At 37.0% G+C, this 22,432-nt stretch overlaps 1 protein-coding gene across 1 annotated transcript in view; it reads left to right on the forward strand.

Moving 5' to 3' along the window:
* NCKAP5 (NCK associated protein 5) overlaps positions 1-22,432 on the forward strand; it is a 278,701-nt gene that overhangs the window by 103,563 nt on the left and 152,706 nt on the right. Inside the window, exon 4 of the mRNA XM_088059072.1 lies at positions 2,252-2,385. Coding sequence (XP_087915198.1) covers positions 2,252-2,385 — 134 coding nt within the window. The remainder of the gene's footprint in view (positions 1-2,251; positions 2,386-22,432) is intronic.

Consider the following 22,432-nt stretch of genomic DNA (forward strand, 5'->3'; position numbering starts at 1 on the left):
TTTGTACATAATGTAGGAAGATTTGTTAGAGGACCAGGGCATGGTGAGCATAGCAGACATTCAAAGGTAGTTGCTATATCAGAATAAGATCATTATGACTGTTGTGATGCTGAATAAGCCTTGAAGGCATGGCTGAATCTCTGGTTTACAGTCCATTGTTGTAGTTGTAGTTAAATTTCCTGTGTCAGGTAGCCCAGGCACAGCTTGGGTCCGCTTGGCCACTCAGGTGTTCACAGTAGCAGCTGAGTTTCCTCCAAGGTGGCTTCTCAGTTCCTGTAGGAACAGCTGCAAATTTGGTTTTAAACCCAGTTTCTGTAGACAACATTATTTTCTGAAAGTTTTTCTAAAGTCCTAGGTGGTAGTTATATATTTCTTTTATGTCATTTTCCTTGTTACCCACTGACTTGGGAGGTCCTAGATGTCCCTTTAGCAGCAGTGATGCTTCCCTACAAGAGAAGATGCTGACAGCATTCAGCAAGAGTTCCTGGAGCAGGAACATTTTGAAGTTGGCATTGATGGGATCTAAGCTGGAGCAATAGTGACTGCTGTGAATATTCTTCCCCTATCATTAGCCTGAGTTATCCTCTGTGAGCCTACTGCTGTCTGTCTTCTGCCTGGTGCTGAACTCTCTGCTCTCCCTCCTGTGCCAGAAAGCAAGGATTACTCAGCACCTGGCAGGAATGGCTGTGTAACACTAAGGATAGTCATTAGATAATTTAGTTAGAACAATGTATGTATTTGCCAGTAATTTGTTTCTTGTTGGGCAGTTTTCCATTATCCAGGTATTACATATGGCTAACCAGACAAAACCCCTCTGCTCTCTGAGTAATTCCTCCTATTTTTTTCACAAGCATATAGATATTTCACTTAAACCTTTGCAGCCTCCCTTTGTGGCATCTGCTTATTTATCACTGTCTTTAAGATCTGTTTTCCACTTGGCAATGTTCATATTTTTGGTCCCCTGGTTACTGCTATTTTAAATTATTATCCAGTAAGATTTATCACTGTGAGATTTGTACAAATAGCCTATCTCCCCCATTTAATGGCTTATCTCTAAGATACCGTTGTTATTTACTAATGAAACTGTAAGGATAATTTTTATATACATTTTTCCAGGTACGTCATGAAAATTTAGGTCAGCCATGGAACTACATCAGGCTGTCTGACAGGCTCCAAATCTCCTGTACCACGGGCACAGAGTAGATGGGTGGGGAACCCACTCTGGTTTTACAATGACCTAAGCTCTTCTTAGACATGGGAACCCCATCACTGACAGAGCATAATGTAGTGCCACCTAAAATCCTTGGGGCTTTTATTGATTTGTTATCTCATTTAAATTCATTAGGATAAAATTTAGTTTCACTTAATTTCTGTTTAACAGGGGTTGCACGGAAAAGGCTGTAAATACATTTTTTTTTAATTGCAATAACATTATTAATTTTTAGGTTAATTTTTCTGCTCCTTCTAAATTATATTTAGCCACTATTGAAATAGGATTTTAAAATCTTTAGATACCCTTTATACAATGTTCTTTCTTTTTTTAAGAAAAAAGGGCTAGGCCATGATATATGTAGATTTATCCAGGTAGTGCTGTATGTTGTGGGTTGGGTTTTTTGGGTCCTATGTTTTAAGGATTAGCAAAACCCATATCCTACTTGCCTTTGAGAGCTGTTAGTAATTTCTTTTTATCTCTCTCATGTTGGTTTGATTTGTACTCAGTTTTTAAAAACATATTCATTATCATAGTATTTCACTAAGTAAATTCAAATAAAGTCTGTTCTAGTGATAGGGATCCTCCTCTCAGCCAAAACAAGAAAACCAGTGGCTGTAGAATCAGGTTCATTTCCTCCTTGTGAGGTAGAAACATTCAGGGATGGGTGACAAGTTGACCTCTTGATTTGTTTCATACTTCCCATGTCTGCATTCAAACAAGATGGGTCACAGACCTCAAATAGAATTTTTTATATTTATTTTGAATGGAGGTGAAGGAAAGCACTTTGAAGGAGAGGGTGGGTGTTTGTTTTTCAATTTGCTGACATCCATGAGTGAGCTAAGGAAGGGTACCTTGGTGTGATGGGATATTCTGATCAAATTCTTCCCTCTGTAACACTGTTGCACAAAACTGATGGCACTGGATTAGCAGGGTAATTATTTTGATTTTTTGATGATTTTTCCCAAATTAAATCTCAATTTTTCCCTGTAAGTGTGGTTTATCTGTAAAATTAATGAATAAATTTTTGCGGTGTTTCAGCGTGAGAAGCTGATACATGAGTTGGAGGAAGAAAGACATTTGAGACTTGAGAGTGAAAAAAGATTACGGGAGGTGACCCTGGAGTCGGAGAGGAGCAGAGCTCAGATGCGGGGGCTGCAGGAACAGTTTTCCAGGTAAGCAGCACGAGTAAACTGCACTCAGAAATGGGAAAAACATACTTTGGTGCAGAAACATTGTCCAGACCTGTTGATAACTTGAATAGATCTAATCTAAGGCAAAACCTGCTCTCCCTCTGAGATTCCATAAACACCACAGGCTCTTGGCTAAATGACTGTTGGAATATTTAAAAAGTTATGCCATCATTTTATGGGATGGTGAAAATTTTCATTTCTGGATATTTTGTATTTTCTAGAATTCCCAATAATTTTCTAAGTGCAGGTCTTCACTTCTCAAGAAGTGCATGCCACTGATAAGTCAGTATGTGGCTTTATAAACAAGAATGGGTTTGATCAATCTGAATAAAGAGAGGAAGAAAAAGTGAAGCCTTTTGGCAGCTTTGGGCAAACTCATCCTGCTTGGATCCGCTTCAAATCTCTTCCTGCATTGCCTGGGCCAGAGCTTTGGGCTAGAACAGAGCTCCATTTACAAGAGAACCAGCTTAGAACAAGGATTAACACAAACCATTTATATGATAATAGTAAGGATTTATTTATTGTTTTCATGATGCATGATGAGATCTTGTACATCAAACAGATTTTTTTCATTGTTTTTGTCATGTGAACAGAAACAAAACAACCCAAAAAAATCAAAAAAGACAATGGAATTTCGTGTATATTTTCCCTCAAGGCTGAATATTAACTCCTTCCCTTAGACCACTGAATTGTTAAAAGCTCAAGTTCAGTTTAATAAGGTAAAAAAACCTGGAGGGTTATTTTTTTCATTGGATATGTTTCTTGGGGTTTTTAGGGTTTTCTGCTTTGGGCATTTTTTTGTGGCTTTTTTTCTTATTTCCTCAGTGTTTACAGTGCTGCTCCTCTGATTTGAATCTGGGTTTCTAGGCAACACTGTAAAAACCGTTGATAGCAATAATAAAATTTGTTCTTCTCTGTTATTTCATGTTTGGAAAAATTTGCATTAATTCTCTGCAGAATTCAAAGAAACTATGTAAAAAACCATAAAGTGGTCAGTTAATTCTGAAATTCTCTATTAAAAATGCTAAGGGTATTTCTTTTTAGTTTTCTGTTGTTCCTCTTCATTGATCCTTGTTTCAATTTTACTTATTTTGATGAGACTCCTGGAGTAATATACACAAAATAAATCCACCCCATGTGTATTCCTGGTTAGAATATTTTGCTCTATTGTATATTAATCTTTGTTTAAGGAAGAATTTCCTGAGGTCCTGATTTTAGAACAGTGCTATTGCTGCAATAGCTAGAAACCTGTGAAATTAACTTTGAAGTGATGGAGCCATGGTTAAGAAAAGAAGGGGTGAGGGGGAGCCTCACCAGTCTCCAGAGCGACGCTCCCAGTACCTTCATAAAAGTTTAACTGATGCATATTCAGATCTTTTCAGGAGAGCTCTTCATTATTCCTGTGGAACTGCGGTAGTCTGATTCATTTCTACCATGTTTCTGAAAAGAAAAACTATTTTATTAGTCAGGATCCCTGAAGTCCACTATCTTCAAATTAATCCATTCTTTTTCTTCCACTGCTATTTGCAGTGGAGTGCGCTCGGGTCTATAGAGAAGCAGAGGGACGCAAGTTCTTTGGATTAAAGTTGTTTGTCTCTTTATGTCTGTCCCTGTGATTTAGATAAAAGTGAAGGCCCTCTAAATCAGCATTATGTTCTTTCTAAGGCTGTCTGCACATTGGCTAAACTGTTTGAAGGCAAGCTTAAATATCATTTTTCATTAATGGCAACTTGGTTAGCCCTGTTATTCCAGTGAGGAAAACTGCTGCTGGCCTCATCAGGCTGTGGTTTTATTTTAGTGCAGGCCAGATGCTTGGAAGAGAAAAATATTTTGTTTTATTTTAAAACATTATGTTTGTTATGATGAATATTGAAGGCTATTTTTGCTGATTTTTAGTGGAATATTAAGATATTTGCTCATACAAACTGACATTCTCCCTTAATGAGTGTATTTTTTCTTATCCTGCTTGAACAAATAATGGAACTGGAAGCTTGATAATCTTGTGCTTCCTAGAGATTCTGTATTGTTTGAAGGATTAGCAACTTTTTCCTTAATTTGAGCACAATTAAACAGGACAAGACAAATGGTGATGGGAGGACATGTTAAAACCAAGTGAAGAAGATGACTAAAGAATAATACTTTGGGCTCAAACATTCTGTCTTTCAGATGTAGATAGATCAATGTAAGAACATAAACTACATCATAAATCTTTTAAATATGTGTAATTCCTGAATGGAGAGGATTTACCTAGACATTCCTACATATATTTCTTTATATTTCCAACTATTTTCTTTGCGTAATGGAAAGAATGAAATATAATAGTTGGTAGTAAGCTGTAAATTGACCTTTATAATCAGGAGAGCAATGTTCCCTATTCAGAAATGAAATTCTGTGAAAACTTTAACCTGTCATATAAGCATATGGGATGGGATGCAGAACTTCAGAAGGTGAGGGATTTTCTTTTGAATGACGTTTCTGGTGTTACCAAGTAAGCAATATTTCAGCCTAGTAGTCTGAAATAAATCGAAGTTCTCTTTCTTAACACCTGCATAAATCTGCCAGAGCCTTAAAGTGACACAGTAGTTAGTTTGACAAATATGAGATACCTGCTGAAAGAGCTTTTAAACTGAATTTTCTTCTCCAGAATTGTAACATGTGTCCATGTAGTTTTAAATTTACGTTTTAATTTTATTGGAGATGAAATATGTTTGAGGTGTGGAGAAACCCTGCAGGAAAAATATTTAATACTAAAGTTGGGTTTTCACACTGCAGTTGGATGCTGTTATCTTTGCATTACCTTAGTATAATCTCACCTTGAGTTGAAATATTTGATGTTTTCTTTCTTAAACCCACTGAGGTCTGTTGCTTCGCTGCAGCTGTTAAATTCCATAAGGCTCTTTTTGGCACGATATTTTATTGTTGCATAGTTTTCAAATGCACAGAGACCTACCCTATTACAAGAAATCAGCCCAGTTTCTTCCAAGACTGTGCCATGCAGTCTGACTTTCCCATTTTTGTTGTTGTAGTCTGTGTCTCATTTAACTCCTCATTGTTGGTTTCAGCTGTGCTTTTCCTTTCAGCATTTTCCTACAACAGTAGGAACAGAAATGTAACTCTGCCCACAGCAGTAGGTGTGATTTATAGTATCATTCTAAAAAGCACACTAATAGACACAATATAAATTGATTGCATTTCCCTGCTGTACATCAGTAAGCAATAGAACTTGTTGTCTGTTGAATGCTTACAGTTCAGGTGACTCTAAACTGTGACTAAATGTTAAAGCAGTAAAAAAGGTAGCTTTACTTAAGTTACTTTGATCACTATTTTGGTCTGAATGAAACACATTCAGTAAACACTATTATAAAGTGCACCTGGAAGCAGTAATTGAAGAGGTCATTATCAAATCCTAATATCCCTTTTGGGTAAATTTCGAAAACTATTTCAGTTAAAGTCACATTGTTTATTGGTAGCAATGTCTGTGACTGGAAAATTGCCTCAGGCTTTTAAGAATAGATATTATTGGAAAAGTAGGAAATGGTCTTTGTTTGATCTGCCAGGGTCCTGTGAATGGGATGAGTGCAATTCTCATTAGGCTGCATATTCCCCTCACATTAATATTGACTGTAGGGTTAAGCCTGTTGCTCCTGACAAGGGAAAAAATGACTGCTATAACACTTGGCATAAAAGAGCTGTGTGGTTGTAGGTTTAGGTACATCCTTCATGTATTTTCCAATTATTGTTAATTCCCCTAGCTCCACTCTGTCTTGCCAACAGGTGAGTGGGAATGATAACTGTTTTCCTTGAGGCTGTGATAAGGAGGTTTTTATGTACTGCATCAGCATGTTGATGTTGAGGCATCACATTGTAATTTCTGAGGTCTGCTCGATCTAGAAGTCACAGCTGCTTTCACCTCTGTGGCCTTACTGCCATGGCTGGCAATCCACATCCAGCTAAGGCTGAGTCTGGGAAGCACACACCAGCTCAGTAGGCCCTGTGTTTGTTAGGTCACTGTGCCTAAGGTCAACCGTTAATAACATTTTAATCTAATTTCTGGGGAGATTAAAATGCTCTCCTGGCACCTATTAATGGCATTCCTTTGATTCTGTCATAGCAGGAGTGAGTAAGATACTATGTAGGAGTTCAGTCCTTTTCTGAGAGGAAGTTGTCTGTAATTCTCCTCTGTGTATTTCTGCAGTAACCTCCTGCCACTCTCCCTGCATGGTCTGTGTGTAGGGTTATTGTGGGAGACAGAGACAGAGGCTGTACCAAAGGCTGACCTTGTCATGCTCCTATGGTTTTAGGTACCACTGGATTTTATAAGCTGATACTGTATGAAATGTCCCAAGGAGAACTGGTGAATAACAAGTAAATTCTCCATGTCTGGTGTGTCTCTTGTTCACCTGCTCCTGCCTTGCTGCTGACTACAAGATGAGCATTGTCAAATGTGTGGGAGGTTGACCTTGACTGACTGCCAGGTGCCCACACAACCACTCTCTCTGTCCTTAAGAGGGGTGGGAAAGATAAGAATAGCAAAAGAGCCCTCATGGATCACCAGTTACCATCATGGGAAGGGTTGTACTTGTTAAAGAATAATTTAATTTATTGCTAATTCAATATAGTGTAGGGTAGCGAAAAAAAATAACAAAACCAATAACACTTATTCAAAACCATCCCTTCTTTGCAGGCTCAACTTCATTCCTTCAATCTTGATTCTTCCACCTCCTGCCCTGAGCAGCAGGGTGGTTGTCAGGGTTGTGGTGGATGTCTACAAGCCTCAGGACATGGTGTGAATGCTGCTTTTCTGGGGTTCTGACCTACTGCTTAGGATAGTGATCTTTTGATTAGGATTGACAGAGCTAAAGAATGAAGTTTCTTTTAGATTAACACTGTTGGGCTGAGTATATTAGTATTTTTATTTATGTGCATCTATAACACTTAGGTACATATTTAATCTATAATAGTTACTCAGAGCTGTCAAGAACCATTCAAGTAAGATCAAGGAGCTTTTGTGTGAATAGTTTTCATCTGACAGAAAATAAAGTAATGGCTTTATTAAACTCATGAAACTAAGCCCAAAGAGGAGATTGCCCCAAGTTTGTATGGAGTTTGACCCCACTCAGTTTCTGGACTACTTTGTACTAACTATGCTGGCTTCCTGATGTTTGACCAGCAAAAAGTAAAATGGAAATTTTATCATTTTTGATAGCAGGCCCAATTTTTTCTACTCTCTAGTTCTGTGTATGAATATGATGATTTTGAAAGTACCTGCACATGATAAATACCTTCAAAGAGTGTGGTGGCTCAGTTTTCTTCAACAACAAAATTCTCATTCTCATTCTCACATTAGAAACCATCATGTTGAACTAATATTTTCATGAAATTGAGAAAGAACAAAAGCAATGAGCTCAGAGTGATTGCAGAGAGGGTAAATGTGAAACACAGAGGTCGTGCCAGGATCAGAAGTTATAGCAGATTATATTGCGTGATGTATATTGACTTGTGTAGCACTTTCAGAGAGCGAAGGATTGCTTTGCTCCAGGTGTTATTCAAGATGCACAGGGAGGGACCTGAAGTTCTCCATCTCCTGTGGACTCTGAGGGCACTGAGGCCCTTTAATTAAGAGCCAACCCTATTTCAGTACCCAGTGCACTGGTAAATCATGCGGTGGTTTCATGACAGCCCTTAGCTGCTGAAAGCTTCTTGCACGGGGACCAGGGAAATAGGTAATTTTATCTTCCAGAGGCAAAAACATGGTGATTTGTGTGCTCTGGAAATCCTGTATCTGGTTTGTATTTGTCTTTGTGCTCACAGGATGCATCATATTCATATTTCTGGACATTTGCATCTATTGCATTTTACTGTTTCCTCAGACATGAGATGATATTCTGCTTCCTGTTTCATTGGGATTGAAGTCTTCAAAGTCTAGTTCATTAATGTAAAAATCAGATCCATCTTTCTGAATCAGAACATGGAAAATTCCCTACTTCAGATTGTTTGCATACCTTTGACTTTTAAAGCATTATCTACATTTCATTGTATCTGTATAATGAAGAATATTAAAAAGGAAATGGAGGAAATACTCAGGCAGTGTGGTGATAAAGGCCTTAAATCCTTACAGTGGAATAATACCATGGAGAGTCACCTTTGAAACAGTGCTGTCATTTATCTTTTTGAACCCAGTAATTCAAAGAGTTGTGTGTAAATAGAAATTATGTGCCAGGAAGTTGATTAGAGGAGTTAAACTAGGTAAGGACAGGTGAGAAAAGGCCAGCAAAGAACAAGTGTTACCTTAGGATCTGTCGTGGATGACTCTGGTAAAATAAAAGGCTGTTTTAAAAAGCATCAGTCTGGTTTGATATACAGGATTGTCCAGCAGTTTTTTCTACACCAACCCAGTGATTCCATCTCTGTTCGACTTCTTGTCCTGCCCTGTAGTGTTGTACAATGACACTTTTTATTAATGATCCCTTCCTGATATGGAAATTACAGAGCAGTTTTCAAGCCTCCATTGCATGTACCTGGTGGTCTTTCCTGTGCTCCACCAAGTCACACTAGAGATATCCACACTTTGATTTCTTCATAGTGAGTATTTGCCCCAGAGAGTCAGAAAGATGCGCATGTTTAAAATCAATATAAATAAGACTAATCCTTTGATTTCATGATTAGTTTTAATTGCTACCCAAACAACATGGATTTATCCCATTTTAGTTTCCTGATCCTCTCAGACTTGTGGTTTCTTTTGTTAAATGATTGAAAACCCATGTTCAATATACAATTTGCACATTACAGACTAATGGATCAGAGAGAATCTTGATTTTATGATCACAATTTTTGTGGTTGTTTTCCTGTTCAATGCTTGAGGTGGCTTCTATTAGTAATTTTTCTGTACTATAAAACTTGTAAACTGTAAATGTAACATTAATGGGCAGTGGTGAGCATTCAGATTGATGGTGGTAGGTACAGAGCAAATTAAACAATGAGGGAATAATTGGATTAAAAAGCTGACATAAAGTCAAATGATCTTCATCATTATACTTCTCTTTTATGAACATGATTGGAATCTTCACAGGTCCATTGGTTGACTGAGTCCATGTTTTACCTTTACAGTTTTACATCAAAATAAACCAGGGAGCCTACATTCCCATTTTAATTGCAAGCAGATAAAATCTGATCCTGAAAAATGCTTGTCCTTTTTAAGATTCTGGTGTGACTTCTGTGAATCTGGTCTAGTGGGTGGCATCCCTGTCCATGGTGAGGGAATTGGAAGTAGATGATTTCTGAGGTTCTTTCCAACCCAAACCATTCTGACCCAAACCATTCCATGACTCACCTCTCATTAAGGGCAGAAGGAAAAGAGTGTTCCAAGTACTTTTGGGGAGTTCAGTACCTTAAATAGTAAAAAGATACAGATTTGTGGGAAAGAGGAGAAGATCATGAAATCCCGACTGTTTTGTCTCTGAGTAGAATAATAGAGGAATACTTTGTTTTGTCTCAGTTTAAAGGGAGGTTTTCTGGTTTTCATGTGTATATGAGGCAGGGAGGAGAAGAGGCCTTTACAAAAGTACTCTGAAGGAAGCAGAACAAGGAACTCTACAGGAAAACAGGCACCAAGATGTCCCTGGATGCCACCTCTTTTACCCAAAGGTGGGCCCTATAGACTGGGACTGCTGCTCTCCTCAGGGAGCAACTTTGTGGAATCACATCTTTACTCACAGTTTGCATTGCTGGCTTTCTAATGCTGCTGTGTGGGTAAAGAGCTGGTCCTTGAATGTGACCAATACATAATTTGCAAATACAATCAGTTTTTCATCCTGTTCTGCATAACCTTTTAAGTATCTCCACTAAGTAATGAAAATAGAATTATTTATCTGCCTGACTTGAGGTGGTAATGCATTTTTTCAACCTAGTAGCAATTCGTAGTCTTCATAGATTGGATTGTTCCACAGGAGAATTATTATGGTAATTTTAATTTTATCTTAGAACTTGTAATTATTGCACGGTATTGTTCTAATGTAACAGGCTGTGCAGCAGTTCATTTGTTTTTCAGTGCTCAAAGTTGAATAGGGCAATCTAAAAATTTAGTTTTAATCTTATTCTTTTACCAAAACATTTTGGATGTGTGTTTGCCTCTATGCACACATTTCAAATATGATTATTAAAGGTTGCAGTGAGTACAGTTAAAGCTGAAAAGTCTATTATACTAAATGCAAGATTTTGTGAAGTTTTTCTTCTCAGGATATATGATAAATGTTAAGAGAACAGGATGGAATTTGTTTTCCTTGTATTTCCTTGTATTCCTTGTATTCCTTGTTTATAGATGTAGTTCTTCTAATTATGCATGCCTTACTCTGATACTGCATTTTCATAGTTACTCTACAAGTCTTTCCTCAGGGATTTATCTCCTGAAGGCATATGGAGTTTGTTTCAGCTGCATGCATGTTGCTTGTTCATTTTCTTGACATATGTCATGTAGAGGAAAAAATGGGATTTAAAAGAGAAAAGATGCTTGGTTTTAATCCATCAGTTTCAGCAAGGACAGCTGTGAGGTCTTTCTTCTGATTCTGCCCAGGTTTAGATCTAGACTTAGCAGAGGGAATGCCCCTTGGAAAGGAACAGGCATTTCCCTACTTAAGAATGGAACACTGAGGGACAAATGGAACAGTTTTAAGTCATCTGACATGATTCAAACTATTCAAATAAATAAGGAAAATTGGTGGACCACATCCCCACCAGCTCCTGAAAGGTGCCAGATAACTGCACTAAAAATGTAACAATAAGAGTTGGGTATGTCTGGCTTCTGGCAGGAAGGGATCTCAGTAATTACTGTGGGCTTTGCCTGTAAAGGGTTAATTACTACAATCTTGATAGTTTTTGTCATATCATTAATCATCCTGAACTTACATGACTAATATTGTTATAACTCCTAACTCCACAGGGATTCTGTCACAATTTAGTAACAATTATTGCCTTCTATTTCAGATAGCTTCTATTGTAGAGCATTGCCAAAAAAATCTTAATGTGATTATCTTTGGTCATAATGTATGCTTCAGTTTGCAGATACTGTAAGCAAATATAGATTGATTTGAATGAATGTTTCAGTTTAATGTGGTTTTAATTCTGTGTGTAGTGTCCACCCCATAATCTCAAATTGTACCAATTGGGCACTACTACCCTTCAGTCAAACTGAGTGTAAAATAGCATTAATTAAATATGTATTTCAGAAAATACCCATCTTCTAAGCATGCACTGTAATAACTACAGACAGGTTATCCTGAAAGCATTGTCTCAAGGATGTCAGTAGAATGTTGTATTGCATCAAACAATGAGCTCCTCTTGTGACAACCAGATAATTAAGGATGCAGAGAAATTACAAATCCAGTTCAGACCAAGTCACATAATAGAGATAATTTTTAGCCTTTCAGGATGTAGTTGAACACTCTTAGTTTATATTTTACCTTGGAGAAGATTATTCTTTTGCATCATTCTGTTCCATGATAACTGAATCCCAGTTCAATTGCTTTCTAGGAAGATAAAGGATTTTACTCTTTGTTTTCACCACCGCTCCAGATAGGAAGGAAGAGGTGGCACGTCAGGGTGGAGCCGCATTTGTCATGAGAAAAGTGGTTAGGAGGAGATGTGAGATCATGAGGCTTAACAATGCAAGGGATTTCTGTAGTCTTGTTTTGGCACAGGAGGTTGTGCTGCATTTTAGAACTTGACTTACCTTTTCTGCAAGTGTTTTTTGCTCTTTGGTCTCTGTGGGATTTAGTTGTCCATTTTTCCATGCCAGTAAATAGCAGAGAAAGATGTACATCATGCCAGAACTGGAAATCTAAGCCAATTATGTGTTTTGAACTGAGCTTTCATTCTCTAGGAATACAGATTAGATTATTAAATTGTAGTACCCTTATCAGTGTTTGCAAGCCACAATCCATTAATTGAAAGAATGTGGCATGGTTTGAGACACTGGCTCACTTGATCAGAGGGAAACATTTTTCTGTCTTTAGCTGCAGGTTTCATCCTTCATCCTAAAGCCTTTTTGTAGGCACTGAGTTGTCTGTGCTTTTATTGCTGTGCACTGTTCGTCTTCATTTGGAAGATTCCTTCCAGTTTGTATCTACTAACCATGAGGACAATCCTTTACAGGTCACATATGGATTATAAGCAAGTAACAATACCCTTGTGTATATTGCTTTTCACTGGAAAAATCAGTAACAAAACAGAAATTTCTGACCAACACTACTACTTTATGGAAAGCAGGTAAGGCAGAGCAAGGTAATCAGTAGATTAAGAAGCCAGGGTCTTGATGATTTAATTACAGTCACAATTACAGCACATCAAAGTGAGTTTGTGTTAAAAGTGGTCTACAGTGATCCCTCCCATTGCCTTGTTGAGTGCAAGTGTATCTCAGATTATGAATTCTGTTAAAGTATTTCTTTATCTTCTCAAGTACTGCAAATTGCTGCTGCTGCTATGCTTTTATTCTCAAACTGTGCAGAGACAAACCACAAAACAATCCAGCTGTCAATGTCTTCCTTAAAAGGCAAATGTCTCTCAAATTCTGTTCTTCATAGTCTCAGCCCTTCACTGAGAAAAGAGCTACTTTTGTTTAAGCCTATGCAGTAGTGTATAGTGGGAGGGTCTCATACTGGTGTGTAAAATTTACTGTGCAATGTTAAAAAAATATTGAGTTTCAAACAGGCCATTTGGATTTGTTTCTGGAATAATTGTCAACAATTTTAGCGTATACTGGGGAGAATAATGGGTCACTGGTTTCACTAGTTTTGTACTTTAGTGAGTGTCCTTGTGAAAATATTTAAAATATTCTGGGTTTCATTCAGCTGAAATTTATAGCATTGCAAAGTAATGAAAGATATTTTCCTGTTTCAGACTTGCCTGCGTTTCACTGTGAGCCCTGTGCTGCATATTTTGTGACATATTTAGTGTTTATTGCAGTGTTATACGTGTATTCCCAACCAGTGTGTAATAGTACAATTATAGTGGCAACTGCAATGTGAAACACAGACATCCACTGTAGTGCTGGCAGGATGAGAAATGTCAATTGAGGTTGTCATAAAAGGTTTTCTAATCCTGCTGAAATAAAGAGTGAGATTCTTTCTGAATCATTGCCATCTGGAGTATATGAAAATTTGAAATAACCTTTTATCATTAGGTTGGCACATGCTATGGAGCAGTATTGGCATTGATGAAGTCCTAATGAAATAAAATACTGTGCAATGAGAGAAACTCAGTGCTTTATTTTTTTGTCTAGGTTCTTCAAAAACCTCCCCTCCAATTTATGAAGGTTATTGAGTAGTTAATAGTTTTGAATCTCATAGATACAGTCTCTGTTTACAATAATCTGGCATTTTAATATAGATATTAATCTAATTATAAATAAAAACCAACATTCCTGTGGTGGAATAGAATTTGTAATTTATACTATAACCAGGTAATTAGAAAGTAAAAACTTTCTTTTATTTTCTTGACTGGCTCTACTTATTTGATATGTATTTGTTGCCCATAAATTTTTGTGCCTAAAATTAGGCCAAGAAGCTTCATGCCCCACCTTGTCAGGAGCAATGGTGGCACATACTCCTTCCATGATCTCACTGTGGAATATTTACGTGTCCAGCTGTTGCTGTTGCACACCTGTTCTGTACTGAACTCCTCCTATTTTGTAGCACACATAACTGCTGCTCTGTTTTTGTTCTTATGTCAGGTTCTCTTTACAAATACATACTGACTACCACCCAGCAGAGTTTCTGAATGGCCATTTTCCTAATTCTTGCATTCAGAACAGACCAATATTTGCTGAGTTTCTGCTGTTTGGCAAGCTTCATGTGATTAGTCATGTTTCTAGTTAAATATACTGATGAGGTGCTGGAATCTTGGAAGATTCATCTCGAATCTTGGGCCTGTGCCTTGATTCTCATTTTGAAGGGTTAATGTTGTTCAGAGAACTAGATGATGGTCCTCTTCACTGTTCAGATTAAACAATATAAAGTCTGAGAGTTAGTGCTGGATTTAGAAGATGAAGGATTAGGGCTGTTTAACTAATTCCTTTGAGGATGTGATTTCATTCTGATGCTTAAGTTGAAGTGGGCCAGTGTTTTTTATCCCATAAATATAGTAGATAAGAATATATTTTATTTTAAGCATCTCGTTTAGTCTCTGTATATTCCTATGTAATTCTAACAGAAATTTATGTCTGCAGTATTGAGATTAATTTAATGCTTAAAGAGTGCCAGCCAATTCTTGTGCTAGTTCTGCTCATTTCTGCTACACAGACACAAAATATTGCTGGTTATTCTGTAAATGATATTGGTCTCGATTTCATAAATGCATTAAATAAAAAAAATGAGCATCATCTTTTATTTCTTAATGTTTTGTGTTTAAATGCTCTAAATGTGTCTGCTGTTGTGTGTTGTGTGTACATACCAGTAAAAGCAATGCAAGTAATACACAAGAGTACATTTTAGGTATTCTGGGAGTTTACTTGATTTACCTGCTTTGTTATTATTTTCCAAGACAAGTGCAGGTTTTACAGTTAGCTAATAGCCAGTGAAGATGCAGAGATAAATTAAAAAGAAAAGAACACTCCTTCTCCCACCAAAATATTTCAGAGTAAGTCCAGATTCAGGTGGTAGCTGATGTGTAAGCATTCAGTGAGTACCACAGCACCAGACCTGGTGTCCTCCATCCCCTGCTACCCCGAGGAATATTCCCTTGCTGCTGTGCAGGGAGCTCAGTGCAGAGCTGCTGGTCAGGATCGACACCAGCTCGTTGGTTATTTGAGCTGCAACACTGCTCTGGACGAATATCCTGCAGAAATGACATTCAATATATGTTGGGAAGATGAGCAGTGCTTTCAAGGAGAAATAATCTCACTTTCTGAAATTTAAAATCTACATTGGAAAAATATGTTAATGTAATAAATGGTAGCAATAGCTTCATTGCCCTCCTGGTCCATGGAAATAGAGATTTGTAAAGATTGGTCATGTCTCATGCTACAGGGGCTGATAGAAGTCTAATAAACAATATAATTGAATAATAAACAATAAGATCTAATAATTAAGAGCATACCTAGCTTAAAATTTTCAATTTCTGCCCTGAAAAAATATTTATGTAAACATGTTTCACCCTTTATTTTTCTGTTCCTAAATCAGTTGGCTTTAAAAGAAGATTATGAAAATGATTCAAAATCTCTTGGGATTTGTTTCCCTTGTTGTCTTCTAAATGAAAATAGTGACGTTTCACAGCTAAAGAAACAGACAAATGCTGAACAATTCACTAACTACTATTTCTGCAAAATTATATGTGGAATTAAGAAATAGGAGGGGAAGTATTTAAACACTGAAAGAAAATCTTGGTAAGTGAAATCTGGTTCATCTACCAGGTGAAAAAAAAATGTATGAATGAGAAGACACAAATGAACTCTAAACAGATGTCGAGTCTTTCACAGACAGATTGCATTTAATGGAAGCCATAAAAATGTTTCAAGTGGCTACTGACCCCATTATTTCTAACCTCATCCTCAGTGGCTGATTATCAGAGCTGATGTCTTTCAGAGGAGTTGTACGTGGACACTTATATAAAATCTGCCTTGTGGACCTCTGGAATAATCCAGCATATGCTTTGGTGTTGTGTTCCTAATGATGAGTGAGTAACAAAAGAGCACAGTCCACCTGAATCTGGTGTGACTAATCCAAACTGTGCAGTTATGGTATGAAATGGGATCTGTGGGCAGGGGCAGTGATTTCAGCACAGGAAGTTTCTGCCTTTGCTCAGGCACAGGCAAGTTACTCCCATTGAAAAAGATCCACCTTAGCCAGTGCTCAGAGAACCGAGCAGGAAAAGTGATAACTCCTTGTTGTCTTGTCTCCCTTTCCAGAATCAAGAATGGTAATTTCAGTTAACTTGTGCTTAGAGAGGAAGGATAAACTGAAATGCTTCTTGTCAAGAATTTAAAATTATATTTTAAAAAGCATATTTGAAAACAAAGCAAGGCTAAACATTTACTAGAGAATTTAAGGGTTATTTTGGTTCTTTTGGTTTTGAAGTGTTCAGAACAGGGACACAAGTGCTTCCCCAGGAGTTTTACAACAAAACTAAATTCCTCAGTAGGATGTTGGTAGAAACAGCTCCTCTCCTTGAAGAGAATAACCTCTTAAACAGGCCACCTGATAAATATCTATGTGTTTATTTCTTGGGGGGGTGGCAGAGCAGAAGGCTTCATTTTGCCCCACTTTTTTGTAAATGGAGTGTAGGGTTGAGAGGGAAAAGTCTTGATTTTGTTATAGCTTTCACTGTGGGCCTCCCTTGTGTGGGTTTGGGATTGCAGGGGGTGTCCCTGGGGCCTCACCAGCAGCAGCTCTGGGTACATGAGAGCCAAAAAACTCAATTTCTGAGATGGGGATTTCAGTCTCTGTCTTCATGTATCCTGTGGAGGCAACCAAAGAAACTACTAGTAAAGGAAAACCAAATTTGTTTGTCATGCATATATGTAAACTTTTATACATGAGACTTCTCATCTGTAGAATGACAACACAGTGTTTTGCACAGTAAATCTTTGTTTTTTCAGTAAAGCAATGTCACACCTGCAACAAAAGTCTTGACTCAGATGAACTTCATATGGTGTGTAATAGGGTTGAACTCCTCATCAGGCATTGAATGCTTGCCTGAACAACAAAGGAAAGTAGCAGTTGGTCAAGAGAATTAAGCAGCATTGAATTAATATTAGAAAATACTTGATCATGAAAAATGGGGTAAATGGGAGAGAACTGCTTTGGATGTCAGACAAATGTTTTTCTATCTGAATTTCCAAGCTCCATGGTCTAACCACCAGTATGCTACTGATTATGCAAGACCTTTGTCAAATACATTTTCTAAAAACCCTGAATTGAAAAATACCTGACACACATTTCCAAAAGTGCCTGTCCCGTGTAGTGAAGTTTTCAGTCTGCACCAGTCTTCTCACTAATTGAGAAAATGAAACCTCTGCTTACCTGGTCTAAGTCTGCAGGCTCCCAGATTGGATTAAGAACCTTTGGAAAGGAAAAAAAAATAAAAAAAATCAATCCACTGTATAATTGTGGGTTTCAAAATTTAGTGTGGCATAGATTATGCTATTTTAATAAACAACTTGCAGGTCCAGTACAGAATATTACTCACTGCAAGTACGTTCTGATTGAGTTCTGTTAAAGCTGATTTAAAAGGTTTATTGTATTAAATACTACAACAGAGATACCTCTCTTCCTGATAAACAGAGTAATGGCAGATCATATCTTTGTAATTTCTGAACACAGTAGATTATTATAAAAGTCATTAATTTGCTCTGTTTTTGCAAAGAGGAAAAAAGGATATGAAAAAGAAGTTGAAGAAGGAGAATATTAATGAAAGGTGGGGGCAGGAATAACACTTCTTGTCACATGCCTGGCTTTCCTGTTTGGGGTTTAAGAAAGTCTGGCTATTAGGATGTGGATTAGTGGAAGATTCATTCTTCTTCCTGATGTAGGTCAGACAGTGGCTAACATGTGGTGAAGAAAAAGCCTGATTTCCCCAGCAGCAAGTGGGAACAGGAGCTCTGCGGACTTTGGAACAGAGCACCAGACAGAATGAGTGGTTCTGATGTCCCATGTGCTAATGCAACAGATTTGAAATGTATGAGTAATGAAGGCTTCATGCAGAAGAGTCTCTGCTCAGTGTGGGGCCACGTTAATGCTTTTTTAAAAATCAGCTCAGTTCCTGAGTAGCCCTTTGTGAGGAGTCATTTGTCCAAGTCAGAAAAAGGAACTGGCAATGTCCTGGAACGTGCACGAGAGGAGTGTGCCCGGCAGAGCCTATTCACTGGAGCCTGACTTTAATTTCATGCTAAGAGAGGCTGTTTGCAGGTATTGCATCTTTCTGGAGAAACTTTTCTTGTTGATTGTGTTAAGTCTGAGAGAATTTAAGATGAATGATACAGTAAAATTCATACAGCTGATTATATACTGATAGTTAGAGTTCATACTTGTGTGCAATTAATTTTAAGACGTCTTTAGACCCCTTTTGGAGAACTTGGAATGTTGGTCAGAAGAACTGTTCCTTCTTTCAGTGTTTTATGTGAATTCTCATCATTTTTCATGTCATGGAAAGCATATAACTCTGATATGTAGCAATGTGTGATTTATGCAAGCTACAAATTTAATTTACCCATGATTTAGATACTTTTATTATAATAGTTTCATAGATTTATCATGGGCTTGTTCTGCTGCAGCAAAAGTGTTCTGACAGCTTTCTTAATCTCATTTACAAGTTGTGATAATGCTATTGTTGACTTAAAAACTAATATCCAAGTTTTAGCCATCTTCTGTCTTCTCCTTCCTCACCAATTTAGTTCAATTTTTTAAATTTCCATAATTTAAAAACCTGTCCTGGCAATGACTTCTGAGAACTGACTGACAGACCATGTCTGTCTCATGTACATCTCAGAATGGATCTTTAGATAAGAGATAAATTTACAGTTGTCATTAACCATCTATCTTATTTATGATTTTAAGATGTTTTTGCTCTTACAGTTCTATTTATATTTTTTATATTCTTTGCTGCTCAACTACATATTGCTCTGTTGAGGACTAGCATTTAGAACAAAGATGAAAGAGAGAGCATAGCTGTAAACGTGGAAAACCTTGCTCATAAACCCAATATTAGGCATCTTTTGTCTTCTTTCTATTTTAATTTCTAGTTTTCACTGTCTAACTTTCTCAGTTTAGTCATCACAGGAGTAGAATAGAATTGCAGAATTCTTTTGTGCAGTTAAGTGTCTGAGTTTTTAAGCTTTGATATCAAGAAAGACCCTTGGTGTATAGGATTAGACAGTGCAGAGGTTATAAAATGTATGGAAGGATTGCTAGAAAATGAGAAGTTCTTGATACAGTGCAGTGTTGTCTTGGTAAGAAACAGAAAATCTTTTGGTTTTTAACTTTTGTATTTTTCAAGTAGGCTAAATTTCTAGCCCCAATATACATAACTCCTAAATTGCAATACCAATTGAAATTATAATTAGGGTCAGATATTAAGTCATCACTATAATTTTACTTATTTAGCTTCTCTAGAATCTTTTGGATAGATGCCTCATGAAAAAAAAAAAGACAAGAATAGCTGAATTTAAAAAAGTATGAATTTAAAGTGGTGGATTGCGTGTTGTCAGTTTGCTAATCAAATTTGTTGTGCATTGATGTCATAAGAGCAGTGGCTTAAACACCTTTGAAGACTCCTTGTGGGCATCTTTTATTGTAGAACATTATGTCCATGAAATAAAAGTGTTCTCATTTGCAGGTGATATACCTTGCTATGCCTGCTGGAGCTCCAGTGTGCTCCCATGGCATGTAATTCCTAAGAAGTGGCTGGAAAGTGTGTTCATGCTGCAATACTCAGTTACATACATGGAGGTTAACAGTGCCTTTGTCATGTGTAACCATAGGCTTTCCTCTTGTCAGCTCTTCTTTCAGATTTCAAAATTACTCTGGCTGATATCATTTTAAGGAAGTTCACAGTGGAAATTTTAGTAATGGGAGTATTGATTATATGTTCAAAGCATGACACTGGGAATCGTATCTTTAATTTGTTTCTAAGCAAAGATTATATCTACCCCCTGAGGGCATTTTAGTAACTAATCTGGATGAATCAAATTCTTCCTGCTGGGTGTAATTAATTTTCAGGCCAATCTAATGTTTTGTAGACTGCTTATTTTACGTAGATCAGCTTGGTTGCAATGAGCCATGAACTACAGAATTTCTTTCTGTTACATCACCCAGCTGAAGACATCCATCTATTATCTATCTATCTATCTATCTATCTATCTATCTATCTATCTATCTATCTATCTATTATCTATCTATTTATACATTATCTATGTATCTATGTATCTATGTATCTATGTATGTATGTATCTATCTATCATCTATCTATCTATCTATCTATCTATCTATCTATCTATCTATCTATCTATCTATCTATTTTCCTGGTGATGACACCAGGAATATTTTCCACACATTTTTGTGAGCTCTTGTCTTGTCTCTTTATCCTCCTTTCAGTCTACTGCCAGTACTCTGGGAGAAAAGATTGAGGTTTGGGGTATTTCCTTTCTTTGCCTTGCTGGGTTAAACATATTTCTGAGGTGATTCTATTGATAAAAAATTTAAAAAACACCCAAACCTTACCAAACTTTGGTTGTATGGAGTATCTAGGGATACTGAAAATGGTTTACATCTTTTATTTATGTCTCACAAATGTTATCCTGCAAGATGGTGAGAAGTTTGTTTAGACTACAGGCTAAAGTTCCTTTCCTTTTATTAGGGAGATTTTGATGTACAAAAATATAATAAGATGTTTAATTCCAGGAATTATATTCTTCCCCATCAGTCCATTCAAGTCAGCTTGTGCAGTTAATTTAATGCTAAAGGCAATTTTGGTCACAGAGCATCTCTAACGTGCTGCTTATGCTCCACCCACTTAGTGTAACACAGCAGAAAAATGGGAAAATTTATCTATAGTCATTTCTGTGTGTCTCTGCACTGCTGAAAGTCCTAACAGGGAAATTCTGTGCTAAGTGTGCAGCCTTCTTTATAACTGGTGAGCTGTATTCCTGGGGATTGTTTCAGCAACAACAGCGGCTTTTTTTGGCAAGTGAAGTTAATGGTTTCTGACAGGAATCACTGTGTAGGCTTGTTTTCTTCAGTTTGAGATCTCATGTGTTAAGCTTTCACATGTCAGACTTAAAAGAACTTATCTGTATTTACAACTCAAGGACATATAAATAGGACAGTTTTTGATACTACCATTCTAAGGCTATTTTATGAATTTTCTGGGTTTTGGTGTTTCAAGTTTGCATTTCAGTTTTTGGCAGTCTGTCATCTCAATCATTAGTTAAGTCTGCATAAAAATGACTTATTTCTAAACCTACTTCTGTCAATGATGAATTTTTGCCTGCTTAAAATATCATTAATATCTTTTGTTCTTACAGGGAAGTTACTGTGTGTAAAGTCAGGTGTTTTAGCATTGCATATTGCAGTGCTGTGCTCAGGAGATTCTTCATTGACCATAAGCCTCTGTCAAAACACAACTGATGGTTTTCAGCTCCAAAAAGGAGGAGACTATATAGGGGAAATCCAAATTTATCCAATTAGTCATACAAAATCTTTCCCAGTTATTCAGGAAGTCTGCTTCTATGACTCCAAAAGGCATAGCTAGTAGAGACGTCTTTAGAGAACTATTTTAATTGAAAGGGTAAAACCCACAAACCAAAAGCAAATGTCAAATATCACATTTTTTTTCTATGTCTGGGTATATGACACCTGTAACTTGTAACTGTTGAAATATGCACACAAGAAAAAAAAAATACAAGGTTTGACAATACCATTTGTGCATATAATTCCCAGTTTCTTCTTATGAGTGAAAAAAGTAAAAATATTTGATGTAACTGCTATAAAGCTTGTCATTAAATTTCCTACCATTATGGAGAAAGGCAAGAAGAAGCTTTTGTTGCAGTTCTGCAGTTAAATATTCTACCTGTGACTCTAAACTGTGAAGTTTAGGATTAGTGAGGCAGAGATGGGCAGAGTCCTAACATACTCAGATTTTGTGGAGGATTAACAACTTGTCCAAAAACAGTTACATGCCTGCATCTGTTACTGAAATGATATGAGATTAAAAATGGAATTTGCTTCATTTATAGCTTCCAAGAAGAAACACACATGAAGGTATTTCTTGATAAAGGAAGTGAATGATAGAATCACAACACCACTGGAGAAAAATAAACCAAGATTCTTAACTGCACAGAGCACATACTGCTATGCCACATTTCACAAGGAGATTTTTTTCTTGCTCTTGTGGATCTGATAAGTAATTAATCTATATTGAAAATCCCTCTGTAGTGGAGGACAGACCTTTTTTGCCAACAGACGCATAGAAGCAAAAAGATGTGAAGCTACTTGACAGCAGTCAAAACCTAAAATGTGGGAATTGTGGCTGTCACCTTTCTCCTGTG

The sequence above is a fragment of the Pseudopodoces humilis genome, chromosome 8 (assembly GCF_049639895.1).
Source record: "Pseudopodoces humilis isolate 2021_Gansu_Grassland_sample_001 chromosome 8, ASM4963989v1, whole genome shotgun sequence".
In the NCBI taxonomy this organism is placed as follows: Eukaryota; Metazoa; Chordata; class Aves; order Passeriformes; family Paridae; genus Pseudopodoces; species Pseudopodoces humilis.